Raw genomic sequence first — 14,423 nt, forward strand, 5'->3', positions numbered from 1 at the left:
AATGAAGAGACTTTGGGGGGAGTGTGAGAGGGGGTCGGGGGATGACAAGAGCCCCCTGCAGTATGGCACACAATCAATGATGTCCTGGAGGTTGAAGAGATGGCGGAGAATTAGGGAAAAAAAGCAGTTTATGAGAGGTAGCCAGCCTTTGTTTTGTTTTGTTTGTCTGTCTGTTTGTCTGTCTGCTTGCTTGCTTGCTCTTAGCTCGGTTATGGTTAATCCAGTTGGTTGGGTTGGATTTTTTTGTTGTTTTCTTTCTTTTTTTTTTTTTTTTGGTGGGAGGGTAGGGGGTGATGCAGAGGCGTCATGACTGACATCATGTTATGGAGGGACATGCTGGCTTCATGAAGCGGATCCCAATGTGGATGTCCAACATACAAGAAAAAAAAAACTCAAAAAACATTTGGAATGGTTCTGTTTGTTTTCGTTTGGCACTCTGGACGGGTTGTGAGGGAAACGAGAGAGGCAGGGCAGAAGTGTCTGTGGGAGGTGGGTAGTGGTTGAAAAGGGAGGGGGGGGGTAGACAGGGCAGTGAAAAGTGCAAAAAAAGGGAGAAAGGTGTGCAGTGGGGAGGAGTAAACAGGAGATTTATGAATGGCATTTTGTTATAGTTGGTCTAGGTTAGAGAGAGAGAGAGAGAGCATCATACGAAGCAAAAAAACAGGAGAACAAGAACAGGAACAACAACAACAACAACAACAACAGTTAAAAAAAAAATATAAAAGTATAGGAGTGCGAGAGGAGTGAACAGTGATATGACGTATGCAGTCTAACATTGCTGGTGCTTCGATGGGTGCAAGCTGAAGAGTGACCCTTGACCCCTGCAGACCGATGAGGAGAGCAGGGGAGTGTGGCGTGGCGAGGGAAGGGGTGGGGGGGGGGGGGGTGGTTGGGGTCTTGTGGGGGGGGGGGGGGTGGTTTCGGAGGAGTGTGGCTCCCCTGTTGCATACCCACAGAAAAGCAATGACAACTCCCACTCCTGACTACAACCATAAGTTTGCATCCCTCATCAAAGTCGCACTCACGCGCGCACACACACGCACACAGGCATACGCATGCACACACAGAAAAAAACAAAAACAACAACGCAACTGACACCTGCTAGATTGCCAGGCATGGATATGATGTCACAGGCTCCCATCTTCCAGCCTGACGTTTAAAGAAAGACAACAGAACCACGCCATGGGAACTTCACCAGCTGAGTGAACAACAAGAAACTCAATAGTTTCTAATCAAGAAAGACTTTTTTTGTACGATTTAATGCTTTGTCCACCTCTCCCCTCTCCACTTGTTAAACATATGCATCTCTATGAAGCTCAGGCAACTGCATCAGACACAACGTGGAAGAAGTGGAAAAACAAACAAATGATATATATAAACAATAACAGTGGCTCTCGCCTTGTTTTGGCACATTTACCCCCACGTTTGTGAGTTTAAACAAACACAGAAATGATGAAAATTGTCAACAAGGTGCGGGGGGTATCCAAATAACGAGACAAAACAAACCGAACTCCCCCAGAACAATAATGCTCTCGTTACTGGTCAGCTTTGTGAAGTTTTTACAGCGGTGTTTATGGCATGCGAGCTGTTTTGGGTTTCCTGCGGCCTGTGATCACTTAAAACCGCCAATTAGATTTTAGTGCCAATCGCTCTGCACTAAACAAAGACAGTGTTTCATTACATTTCACTGCACTGAGAGCAACCAGGAGAAAACAATGGATTCACACCAAGTGTGTATTTTTTTGGTCGTCTTCTGCCTCCCAACATGCCATTTTTTTTTAGCTTGTGGAGGGTGACCCCAAAAAAAGCTCTCCCATTTGACTGGGGTAGAACATGAACCAAATGCTAAAGCCCCTTTTTTTTCTCTGAGAAAAGCTCAGGGGAGCCTCGAAATAGAAAAACACACAAGCTGAGCAGCGACAGAGAGCACCTTCCAGCCTACAGCTGACACATCAAAACACTCCGCCGTGGATGTGGAGTCCCACAGATACAAGAAACAAAAACAAAAAAAGTAGTATGTGTGTATGGAGGAGAGGTGGGCTATTGAATTCAACGCATGTCAGGCAAAGCAATATAAAGTGCATATTATCATTAAGATAATGCTTTAGATCATGCTTATAGGGATGCTGATGATCAAAACAGACGCTCAGCCAGGGCCACATCCTACAATGCCTCAGGCTGGTGTTGATGTTCACGCAAATGTATAAAATCATGATCGAAAGAGAGATATGCAAACTTATGCTGAGGTGAGCACATTCACTCCAGATCTGGGTTTTAGTGTTCAGAAAACAGTAGTTTCAAACCCATTCTCTTCAAACAGTTAACAAACAGCTATAGAGAAATACAAATAAATCGATTCCTTAAAAAAACATGGATCTTAGTTATTATCATATTTGTTCAAATGTTGCACTCATATCTAATTATGGTAATGTGTTGACAACACTGTGTGTGTTCAGGAAACAATGCGACTATTAGTGTTGCCTAGATTAGGTGGATTAATGCGCCTCCCAGCTTGGTCTTAGCAAAAACAGTTGTTTTGGAAAAAAATCTCTTAAAAGTAATTTGAAACGCTCTACTCTTGTTGGCATGCAAAGATTTGTCTTGAAAATGAACAACACACACTGCCTAATCATCTTTTTTTTGTAGGATTTTTCAGTCTTTGTCCTTTTTTTTTAGTTGGTTTTCTTCACGCATCACTGTGAGATCATGCAATATAGACGTGCAAAAAAGATAACATCTATTTCCACAAAATACAATTTGAGAACTATAAAACGCTGCACTAAGAACGCTGATAAATGATTAGACTTAAACCGTGCAAACCTAACTACATGGCAGTCCTTCAGTCCTGTTACTTTAGCATTCATGCTAGCTAGCACTGAACGCCATTGTTTGGCTAACAAGATGGCTACCCTCTCTCTACTTAAAACTGATTGCTTGGGGGGAACAAAACTTACAACTAAACAGCAATTAAGTTAATCATACTCTTATTAGTTGAAAAAGTCGACCGATATCTCGGGATTCCTTTCTAATTAACTTACAAATGTGGTTTGTTTGGCACTTTTCACATTTTCTTACAAAAGTTAGTTCAATCTAATGGTTAAATCACACATTTACAGGTTGAGGGTCTGTAAATAGCTATTTTGGCACAGGTTAATCAGTTTTGCTATTACAGTTAACTTTTATTAGTATGCAATATTAATTACACCTCTCGCAACTAGAACATCCTTCTAAATGTTGAGTCAGATATGTTTTTTTTACTTCATTTTTAGTACATCACTTATTAAATAGCAGCATCTTCACAAATTAAAAAATAGTACATATGTAAACCTATTCAACATCTATGTAATCCAAAGCTCCTACAACAGACGCAATAAAAAGACAGGACAGGACAACATGCTACTACGAATATTGCTTCCAGTACTCAACACCTGTCGTTCTCCCCTTAAAAACAAAAAGTGGCCGCCCCTATTTTCTCTCATCTTCAGGGTGCTTTTAGCTCTACACATATAGAAAAATACAAAGCTGTCCCTCCCTACGCTTTGTTGGCACCTAATCTATAGCTGACCATCACATTATTTCACATTTTAATGTCACAGTTGTAATATCCAGTTATCCATATGTCACCAGATTTCCTCCTTTTTCCTTCATTTAAAAACATTCTCTCAGGGGATAGTGTGCATGTGTACTTCATGTAATTTGTATGTGTGTGTGTGTGTGTGAACAGACTTTAAATGATTCAGGAGGGCTATGGAGGTCTACAGTCCTTGCGTATGAAACTACACCTTTTTCCCAAAGAACTAAAAATCTCTGACGAGTGAGGTCAAACCCCAAATCGCATTGCCAAGTAAAGACCATTGTTAGTCAGGTTTTTAAAAGTGGCATGCTTTCAACTATTTCTTAAACATGTCAACTACATGAAGCATGCCGTTAAATCTCAGTGTATCCTGCGCGAAACCTGAGAAACTCCTGTTAAGCATGTGTGCCTGTAAGTATCACAACGAGTGGAAAGCGCATGCTGCCAGTTTGTTAGACCGACCCACTCTGTCCAATCCTGTCTGCCAAACTATTCATCAAGCAACGGGGGAATCTTCTGTCTTTCACAATGTCAGCCTCTGCCTAATCAAGTCCTCTCCCCTCCTGGCGTCTACAAACTGCATTTCCCAGAAGACCCTCGTTTGGGCTCTGCCTTCTCTGGTATCATTGTTGATTTGTGGGTGGGCAAGCGGTCATGCATTGTGACACCAGACATCCTCACCCATACGGAGATATGAGAGCGAGGGTATCTCGGGGGTTGATGCGTCAGAATGGGGGCGTGCACAGAGGTACAGAAAAGGACTGAAGTGTGTGTGTGTGGTGGTTGGTTGGGGAGGGGAGGGGAGGGGAGTGGTGAGGGGGAGGTGAATGGCAGTAGATGGGAAGAAATAAGCCTCCTTACCAAATCTGTTGAGATATACACTCACTGGCCGCTCCCATAGGCAGTGGTGACAAGAGGGATTCATAGCTTTGTCAAAAAGAAATCATTGTGGAGAGAGACAACACCATGTCAGATTCAATTGCTGTTTTCCCCCTTGATAAACGGTCACCGTGGAATTCCAGTGGGACAAAAAAATCGACTGGATAGGCACCGCACCCAGCTGCATAAGCAGTTAGGTCAGAGAGAACGGGGGACAAGAACGCTGTTGCCTTTGTCTGGTCCATCACTCGTAATCTAGGGTGACTTTTTACTTTTTGTTTTTTGTTGTCGTCGTTTTTTTGCTTTTTGTTCAGCAGGACATGTCAGAATAGATCTCAGCGTTTGAGAGACTAAAAGGGGACTTGCTGGGGTCGGACTGTTTGGCTTAGCTGAGTTGGGCAAAAAGGGCGGCATTCACATACGTCAACAGACACTCTATCTGCATGTGTTGTTGAAGAGAAACATTAATATCAAGACAAGAAGAGACCTGACACTTTCTCTCGCACAAGCAAAGTTTACTGTACGTGTTTGAATCTGAGCTGAGAAAGTGCCTTTCAATCTCTATCCTTTCAAAGATGAACTTCCAGGATAATGATTTGTGGTTATAAGCTGGCTGATAATGTTCTCAACTATGAAGGGCAAAACAAACAAACAGACAAACCAACAAAAGGGAAAACATATTGATGCTATTATCCTAGGAACCTGGATGACAATCCTCTCAAACGTGTCCCTGTTGTTCTGCAGCCAAAACCCGTGACTACCATTGGCTGGCCCCGACTGCGACGTAAACATTCCACCTCTCTTTCTCGCGTGTCCTCTCGTACTGGACCGCTGGGACACGAGATTCACCTCCGCCATCTACAGTCTCTGCCCGATTTCCCCCATCGCCATGGGTACATTCCCTTTGATCAGTTTGGCCAAAAAGTCTTCGATATGGCACGAGACCCTGCCCTTATTTTTACTTCTTTATTTCAGTTTTTTTTTTTGGCCCGAATAAACGGCACCCATAGTTCACAGTGCATTAAGACGAACTTCAGTGTACTCCGATAGTAAAAAAAAAAAAAAAAAAAGATAAAACAAATAAACAAAATAATAACAACAGAAACTTAAAAGAGAAAGGAGGTTCAGCAGCATGTGCATGTTGTGTGTGGGAGGGGTCTCTGCTCAGAAAAGCATCTTTCATTGGATGCAGAGGACCCTACATGTTCCTACAGCTAGTGCCAAAGGGCTGGGTGCTTGCTCTCCGAGTCTGATATGATGTTTAAGTTGGAGATGATGCAGCTTTGGACTACGCACTACTCTCTCTACCACCGAGGAAAGGGAAAGCTGCAAGGGCCTGGCCGTTAACACATTTGATCTCTGCTCGTTCCGCTCGCTCTTTGCAGTAGCACTGGTCCTTAAGGAAGTAACAATGTTCAGCCTTAAGTGCTTCATTTCCAAGTTTACTGAGAGATATAAAAAGTATGTCTACTTCCACTTAGTGTGGGCAGACCTATCCTGCAGGAGATCGGAGTTGGGTTTCAGAAAATTGAGACAAATGAAAAATACAAAAAAAGAAAAACCTGGGGAGCTGAAGTTGAAAGGATATTGCATTTCATTTTGTTCTGGTGCAATCAATTACTGTAACGGTGCATACAGAGACTGCACTGATGCCTGTGATATGATCGATATTCTCATTCTGCAGATGCAAATTAAGCCTTTTCCATCCCTATATCTAGTCGAGACATGGCGCTTTTCCCTTTTGAGCACCAATACTCGATGTTCAATAGCTTCTTTTGTCTGTGTGTTTATGTGTGTGTGTGTGTGTGTGTGTGTGTGTTTGTCCTCTTCCTCTGTAATGTCTTGATGCCACAATGGATGCCAGTGCTGGCCTCTGCTTTTTTGTTTTCGACTCACGGGTGCCAACAGTGCACGTTTCACTGGACTTAAATAAGACATATATTACACTATGACACACACTATATAATCCACTTAAATAAAAAAAAAAAAAAAAACTAAATTAAAAAATATTGTCTTTACATTCATGTCAACCTGAATTCACAGATTAAGAATAAAATGATAATAATTCAGTCCTTATGGGTGAAATCATATTAATAAATAATGTTGATGGCGATGATCATTTGTGATGATGATATAATCAGAATAATGATAATAATAATCATAATATTAACAATAGTAATATCCCTTATGCCAGACTGCAAGACCCTGTAGAGAATATGCCACAATCTCGATGTGCTCTGGTGCTACGTTTAGATTCTGACCCAACAAGGTGCATCTCCTGCTCATCAGCAGTCGTGCATCCCCAAGCAAAGCTCTGCCAGGGTCTTAATGCAACCACAACAGAGAGAGAGAGAGAGAGAGAGAGAGAGAGAGAGAGAGAGAACAGACAAACGACAACATGCACCTGGTCAAATTGGAACCATGTGGGGAAGTGGGAGAGAAAGAGAGAGAGAGAGAGTGAGATAGAGAGAGAGAGAAAGAGAGAGAGAGAGAGACCCTTACGAGGGGTAGGGCTTTGGGAGCAGCCTCTCTATGCAACTCCCCTCTCTCTGGTGCACCTGACACCCACCCCAACAATCCTCAGCCTAGAACCGAGAGGGCGTGGCTAAGAGAGTGTGTGTGTGTGTGTGTGTGTGTGTTTAGGAGTAGCACGGGGCAGGGCGGGTGGACAGGGGCATAAGTGTGTGTGTGTATGTGTGAGTAGGGGTGGGTGGGGTGGTGAGGTCATAGCCTACAGGTGTGTTGTTTTTTTTTTTAATTCCTCAGAGGGCTTGTCTGCGATCTCATCTATCCCACAAAAAGAGGGGCTGATATCTTCTTTTCTTTTATGTTTGTTTGCTTGGGGAGAGGGGGGGGGCACAGGCTAATTGGGAAGAATTGGAGCTGAAGGCAAAAATATCAATTGTAAAAAACAAAAACAAAAAAGAAATCTGTCAGCTAGAGAGGACCTGGGTCTAGAGGGGAGGTGGGGGAGGGTTCTAGAGAGCACCCCCCCCACCCCCACCACAACCACCCCTCTACCTGTTCCTCTCAGGACCTGCAGTGAGGCAACATGCCAGTTTAAATGCCATTCACCGCTGTCCTGAGAAACGCGCACGGACAAAACTAAACAAAAACAAGAAACCAAAACAAAAGACAAAAACAAAACAAAACAAAACAAAAAAAAACATGTAGAATACTAAAAAATCCCAAAGATCAAGACTTACGAAATAAAACCAATATTTACATTGTACACATTTTTTTTTCTTGGTTTTCGACATGATCATTTTTTTTTATCTTCTCTCTGAGTTGACTTTGTTTCCCATCATTCGTTTTGAAATACTGACAGACACGAATAAACGTGTGGATGATTCCTTCCTTTCTCTCTCTCTTGCTCTCTCTCTCTCTCTTTCTCCACTCTCCTCTCTCAGCCCTTGCTTCGTTATTCCTCCTTTATTCTCTCCATCCTCCCGTTTAGCCCACCTTCTGGGGGTTGGTGGCGCGGACTCCTTGCTCGTACGTGATTCGCTGGCTGATGAGATACTGGGCAGCCTGCGTCGCCGCTGGCGATCCGGTGATGGTGACCTTGCGGTTCCGGGTTCCCGGGATGAACTCGCCCTTTTTGGAGATCTGGATCCGGGCGCCGGTCAGTTCCTGGTATTCCACTAGCGTCTTGCCGCCCTTGCCCAAGATGGCACCGACGAGGTTCTCGGGCACGGCGATCTCCACGACGTCCTTGGCGCCCTCGCCCAGCTTCTCTGTGGCCAGCAGCGAGCTGGCGACCAGCGGGGAGGCGGCGCTCAGGTAGCCGTTGGTGGCGCCGGTGGCCGCGGCCAGCGATCCCAGCGTGAAGCCGCCCAGCGTGGCGGCCGGGTGCCCGGCGCTCGTGGACGCGTCGCTGGCGTACGACGCCAGCAGGTTGGCGGCGGCCGCCGCGGCGGGGTTAGCGCTGGCGGCCACGGCGGCTAGCACGCCGGAGGCGGCGGCCGGGTTGAGCCCCAGGCCCAGCGAGTTGGTGTTGTAGCCGTAGCTGGCTAACGTGTTGAGCGCCGAGGTGATGGCCAGCAGGTCGTTACCTGAGAAGCTGGACATGGCCGTGGGGAAGGCGCCCACCCCAGCGAGGCTCGCCTGGCCCAGGAGGCTGGAGGCGGTGGCTGCCGCAGCGGCCGCGGCGGCGGGCATGACCTCGGTGGAGTTGGCGTAGGGAGAGCCGGTGGGGTTGGAGTTGGCCACGGGGCCTGTGATGTTGGAGTAGCTGATGTTGAGGCAGCTGCTGCTCTGGGGGTCCTCCTGGATCTTCTGGACGATGATCTCCACCGCTTTGCGGTTCTGTTCGGGCTCGCCGCTGATGGTCACCACGCGCTCCTGCAGGTTGATGCCCTCGGGCTTCTGCGAGAGCTGCACCCAGGCACCGGACTGCTCCATCACGGCCTTGACCGTGGCGCCACCCTTACCGATGATCAGGCCTGCCGTGCTGTTGGGGACGATGAGCTTAGCCTTGAGGAGAGAGAGTGGAGGGAAGAAAGGACAACAGAAGAGAAGAGAAGAGAAGAGAAGAGAAGAGAAGAGAAGAGAAGACAAGAGAAGAGGAGAGAAGAGAAGAGAAGAGAAGAAGAGAGAAGAGAAGAGAAGAGAAGAGAAGAGAAGAGGAGAGAAGAGAAGAGATGAGAAGAAGAGAGAAGAGAAGAGAAGAGAAGAAGAGAGAAGAGAAGAGAAGAGGAGAGAAGAGAAGAGATGAGAAGAAGAGAGAAGAGAAGACAAGAGAAGAGAAGAGAAGAGAAGAGAAGACAAGAGAAGACAAGAGAAGAGAAGAAGAGAAGAGATGAGAAGAGAAGACAAGAGAAGAGAAGACAAGAGAAGACAAGAGAAGAGAAGAAGAGAAGAGATGAGAAGAGAAGAGAAGAGAAGAGAAGAGAAGAGAAGAGAAGAGAAGAAGAGAGAAGAGATGAGAAGAGAAGAGAAGAGAAGAGAAGAGAAGAGAAGAAGAGAGAAGAGATGAGAAGAGAAGAGAAGAGAAGACAAGACAAGACAAGACAAGAGAAGAGAAGAGAAGAGAAGACAAGAGAAGAGAAGAGAAGAGAAGAGAAGAGGAGAGAAGACAAGAGAAGACAAGAGAAGACAAGACAAGACAAGATAAGAGAAGAGAAGAGAAGAGAAGAGAAGAGAAGAGAAGAGAAGAGAGGGAAAAAGAAGAAGGAAGATTTTAGTTAATATCAATACACACTATATGGAATCAGGGTCAAGTAATGACTTTGAGCTACCGTCATTTCCCATCTATATATCCTATATATAGGACTTTATAGGGTTAATACGATTTTGCAAGAAAAAATAAGGGATTTGTTATAAATGTCAATGCATTTCTTTTCTTCATTTTTCTGTATGATTAAAACATGATCTGATTCATTAGGCTGTTGGGCACTTCAGTTAATGCATGGGTGTGGTCAAAACACAGTGGTTTGTACACGATGTGGCTAATATACAGTGTACAATATACGATTACTGTAAAGCTAATTCCATTTCATAAAATTATACTACATATAATACAACTAAAAGTGTGAAAATATGGGCACATATATATCTGTCACAATAGTATCATTAATTTGTAATTCTGGAATTACAAACGCTGAAGTTTCAGACGAATGAAGGGCCTGTAATCCTCTGACAAGCTTTCCCAAAGCCGACATTTTTTTACTCCTGATTGAAACATGCAAGGACCACCCTGCATATCTGTTGGTTAGGGAATCCCACCACCGTGGAGCTGATTTGAGAATTCAACTTAAAGAGTAAATAACATCTTTTTTTTTATAAGGAAAAGCTTAACAAAGTGAAATGTTGCCAGGAAACCAGTAAAACATGCTGGCTAACCACCAGTTCATAAGGAGAGAGGGGAGGGGGGCATAGGAGGCGTAGAAAACAAACAGACTGGCTAAGCATGTTAGCATGACACACGGGCACAACAACAACTGCAAAATGCCTGGAAATACAGTTGAAGGAAATTCATGAGAAAAGAAAAACAGCGGGCACAATGTTCATTTTTTTGGTCAATCGACGGGTGGGTGGATGAAAACGGAAGGAGAAAGAGAGAGGGAGAGATGGAGGGAGGGAAAGAGAGAGAGAGAGGGAGAGATAGAGGGAGGGAAAGAGAGAGAGAGAGGGAGAGATAGAGGGAGGGAAAGAGAGAGAGAGAGAGGGAGAGATGGAGGGAGAGAGGAAGAGATAGAGGGAGGGAAAGAGAGAGAGAGAGGGAGAGATGGAGGGAGAGAGGGAGAGATGGAGGGAGAGAGGAAGAGATAGAGGGAGGGAAAGAGAGTTTTTTTGTCGTCCTCCTGGCTGTGAATCACTGGGTATAAAGAGGCTCCTCGTGAAAAGCACCGAGTCCCAGGGGTCAGGGTTGCCATGGAAACCCAACTCCAGCATTCAAGGGGGAATTGAAAGGGAGTCGGAGCGATGCGTAGCAACCGAACGCTCTCCCTCTGCACGCACACACACACACACACACACACACACACACACACACACACACACACACACACACACACACTCTGCTCACCCGCCCACACTCAAACACACACACACACACACACACACGTACTCTCTGCTCTCCCGCCCACATTCATACACACACACACACACACACACACACACACACACACACACACACACTGCATACCCGCCTACACTCATACACACACACACACACACACACACACCCTCACTGTGCCTGCCCACACACACATACACACAATCAATAGCCTACCTTTTCCTCCACTCCACACTACCATGTGATTGCCTGAGCACACAGCATCCTAGACAAGACAAGCACCCCCTCCCTCCTCTACAGCGGCCCTACACCCCATCTCCCTTTATATACACACATGCACTCAGCACACCATCTCCCTTTATATACACACATGCACTCAGCACACCATCTCCCTTTATATACACACATGCACTGAGCACCCCATCTCCCTTTATATACACACATGCACACCATCTCCCTTTATATACACACATGCACTCAGCACACCATCTCCCTTTATATACACACATGCACTGAGCACCCCATCTCCCTTTATATACACACATGCACTGAGCACACCATCTCCCTTTATATACACACATGCACTCAGCACACCAGCTCAACATGCCCTCACTTAGCACACACATCATGCAATTAGGGGCTGCAGAGAAACACTCACACCCTTACACACACACACACAAATACATAACGCATGGGGAGAGCACCAATATCATGTTCAGAAAGGCACACACACAGACACACACACACACAGGCACACACACACACAGGCACACACACACACAGGCACACACACCACTCGCCCTTTGTGTTACAAGCTCCAAGGTGAAGAGTAAGGTTGGCAGGTGAAAAGGGAGGGGTACCAAATGTGTGTGTGTGTGTGTGCGTGTGTGTGTGAGAGAGCAGGGGGGCAGGGGGATAAAATCCATTATATAGATTTTGCCTGATTTGTATTCATTCATGTGCCTCAACGTGCGCACACACACACACACACACACACACACACACACACACACACACACACACACACACACACACACACACACACACACACAGACACACAGACAAACACACACACTCTGCGCTATTTTGGGGCACAGCTTGACACAGACACCATTTCACATGCGTTGTCTCACCCTGCGTGGAAAGTGGAGACAGATAATTAAAGTGGATGCTATAAAGCCTCTCTGGTGACTTTTATAGTGGGGCCAAACAATGCACACACCCAGCCCAGCCACCTCCAATCTAATACATAGGGTAGGGAAAGGAGAGATAGGGAGAGACAGGGAGAGAGAGAGGGAGGGAGAGAGAGGGAGGGAGGGAGGGAGAGAGAGGGAGAAAGAGAGAGAGAGGGAGAGAGAGAGGGAGGGAGAGGGAGAGAAAGAGAGAGAGGGAGAGAGAGAGGGAGGGAGGGAGAGAGAGGGAGAAAGAAAGAGAGAGAGAAAGGGAGAGAGAGGGAGGGAGAGGGAGAGAAAGAAAGAGAGAGAGAGAGGGAGGGAGAGAGAGAGAGGGAGAGAAAGAGAGAGGGAGAGAGAGAGGGAGGGAGGGAGAGAGAGGGAGAAAGAGAGAGAGAGATGGAGAGAGGGAGGGAGAGAGAGGGCATGAAAATTGGAAAAGAATAGAGGAGGACAAATAGCGAGAGAAAGACAGAAAGGAAGGCAGAGATAGTGAACGCAGGAAATAGGGGTTGCTAATTGACTCAGTCGTACATTTCTTTTCTTTTGTGTGATTTGCTCTCTCTCTCTCTCTCTCTCTCTCTCTCTCTCTCTCCCCCATTCTCTTTCATCCCTTGCCTTCTTTGTCTGTTTCGGTTCCAATCAGTGCGTCTCAAGGTTCCGTCACTGTCGCAGAACATGCGGCATGTTCCGCCGCTACAGCTGCTTGGCCTTGGCTTGCTGGAGCCTTTGTGCTACAGCTGCCATCTCAAACACTTCAGCGCGAAATGGAAAATATACCGAAGGGTGTCAACACAGACTGACGATGAAGTGTTCTTTTGAAAACAACACCGACACCGACACACACACACACACACACACACACACAGAGCTACTGTAGGTGATTAGTCCCACAAATATGACTTAATCCACTAATATTTTTTTTTCCTTTAATAACTTCACTTTTTGATGGAAGGAAGAAGAGGAAGAGGAAGAGGGAGAGAAAGAGGAAGAGAAAGAGGGAGAGAAAGAGGGAGAGAAAGAGGGAGAGCGAGGAGGAGAAAATCCTTCACGCTCTTTCCCAGAAGAGGACACATGGAGCGCCATCGATCAATGTTTCCCATGTGCAAAGCGCTGCGGCAAAAAACAAATTGGTCTCGCTTTGCTTGGCTTCAACCACTGCTGCTCAGAGGGATCTGTGAAGACCCCCCCCCCCCCCCACCACCACCACACACACACACACACACACACACACACACACACCCTTCGAATCCCCAAAACCTGCCTCTGAGGCTTCAGACACCGTAGAGAGTACGCAGACGAGAAAAGCGTCCGAGGGATTTTTTGGGGATTAAACAGGAATAGACGCTAATGTGGGTGCTGAGCTACGGCTAAATCACCGATTCCATGGTCGGGTTGTCGTAGTGGAACTTCCTTCCTGTCCTGTGGTGGGGTTCTAAAGGTCACGGATTCCAAATGACAGCTCCACGTGCTGCATGTGGGAATGTTATGTGTCACATGACTTGCATGTGAAGACAAGGGAACGAGAGGGGAGAACAGGCGAGCTGTATATCACCCCACAAATGACTCTCTCTCCACACATCCATTCCACACATGCACTTCATCCCTCCAGGTGATATGTGTGTGTCATTCCCTGGCAGTTTCTGAGTCTTATATCTACATTCATTTATCCAGCAGATGCCTTCGCCCCGAGGTGAGGCACCAAATGAATGTGGGCTGTATTTCATATGAGACACCAGAGAAGCGGCGAGTCATATTTCCTCCCTAAGAAACTCTCCCACCTGGGAACGTGACCTTTTCTGACTGAAATACAGAGAGAGATAGAGAGAGAGAGAGAGAGAGAGAGAGAGAGAGAGAGAGAGAGAGAGAGAGAGAGAGAGAGAGAGAGAGAGAGAGAGAAAAAGAATACAGAAAAAGTCTCCAGCAGTACGAGTCTCCCTGTTCTGGCTGAGCTCATCACTCATCTCATCACGGGGGCCACGTTACCGTCAGCGGCGGCTGATTTATATCGGCCGTGCGGGGGTGAAAATCCTGGGGGATCAGGGCGCTGCTGGAACACGGAGTGGGAGATGTAAACGGCAGGCGCGGCAGGCGGCGGTTGTGGTTGTGGCGCAGGAACGAGTGGCCGTGCCGCGGGGCATAAATAGCAGCCGTGGCGCGACGCGCGAGACCAGCCTCTTCCCCCTGGAGAGGAGCGCTGATGGCTGGCTGGCCGGCTGGCTGGGGAAAGCCCCAGATAGGGATGCTATTTATACCACACAGCACAGTGCAGCATCCA

General features: G+C 46.4%; 1 protein-coding gene across 2 annotated transcripts in view; it reads right to left on the reverse strand.

Moving 5' to 3' along the window:
* Nucleotides 1-913: 913 nt before the first annotated feature.
* Nucleotides 914-14,423, reverse strand: part of nova2 (NOVA alternative splicing regulator 2) — an 83,357-nt gene continuing 69,847 nt past the window's right edge. For both annotated transcript variants that reach the window (XM_042064047.1, XM_042064048.1), the window contains one exon: nt 914-8,929. In XM_042064047.1, coding sequence (XP_041919981.1) covers nt 7,907-8,929 — 1,023 coding nt within the window. In that variant the 3' untranslated portion in view covers nt 914-7,906. The remainder of the gene's footprint in view (nt 8,930-14,423) is intronic.

This window comes from Alosa sapidissima, chromosome 15 (assembly GCF_018492685.1).
Source record: "Alosa sapidissima isolate fAloSap1 chromosome 15, fAloSap1.pri, whole genome shotgun sequence".
Taxonomy (NCBI): Eukaryota; Metazoa; Chordata; class Actinopteri; order Clupeiformes; family Clupeidae; genus Alosa; species Alosa sapidissima.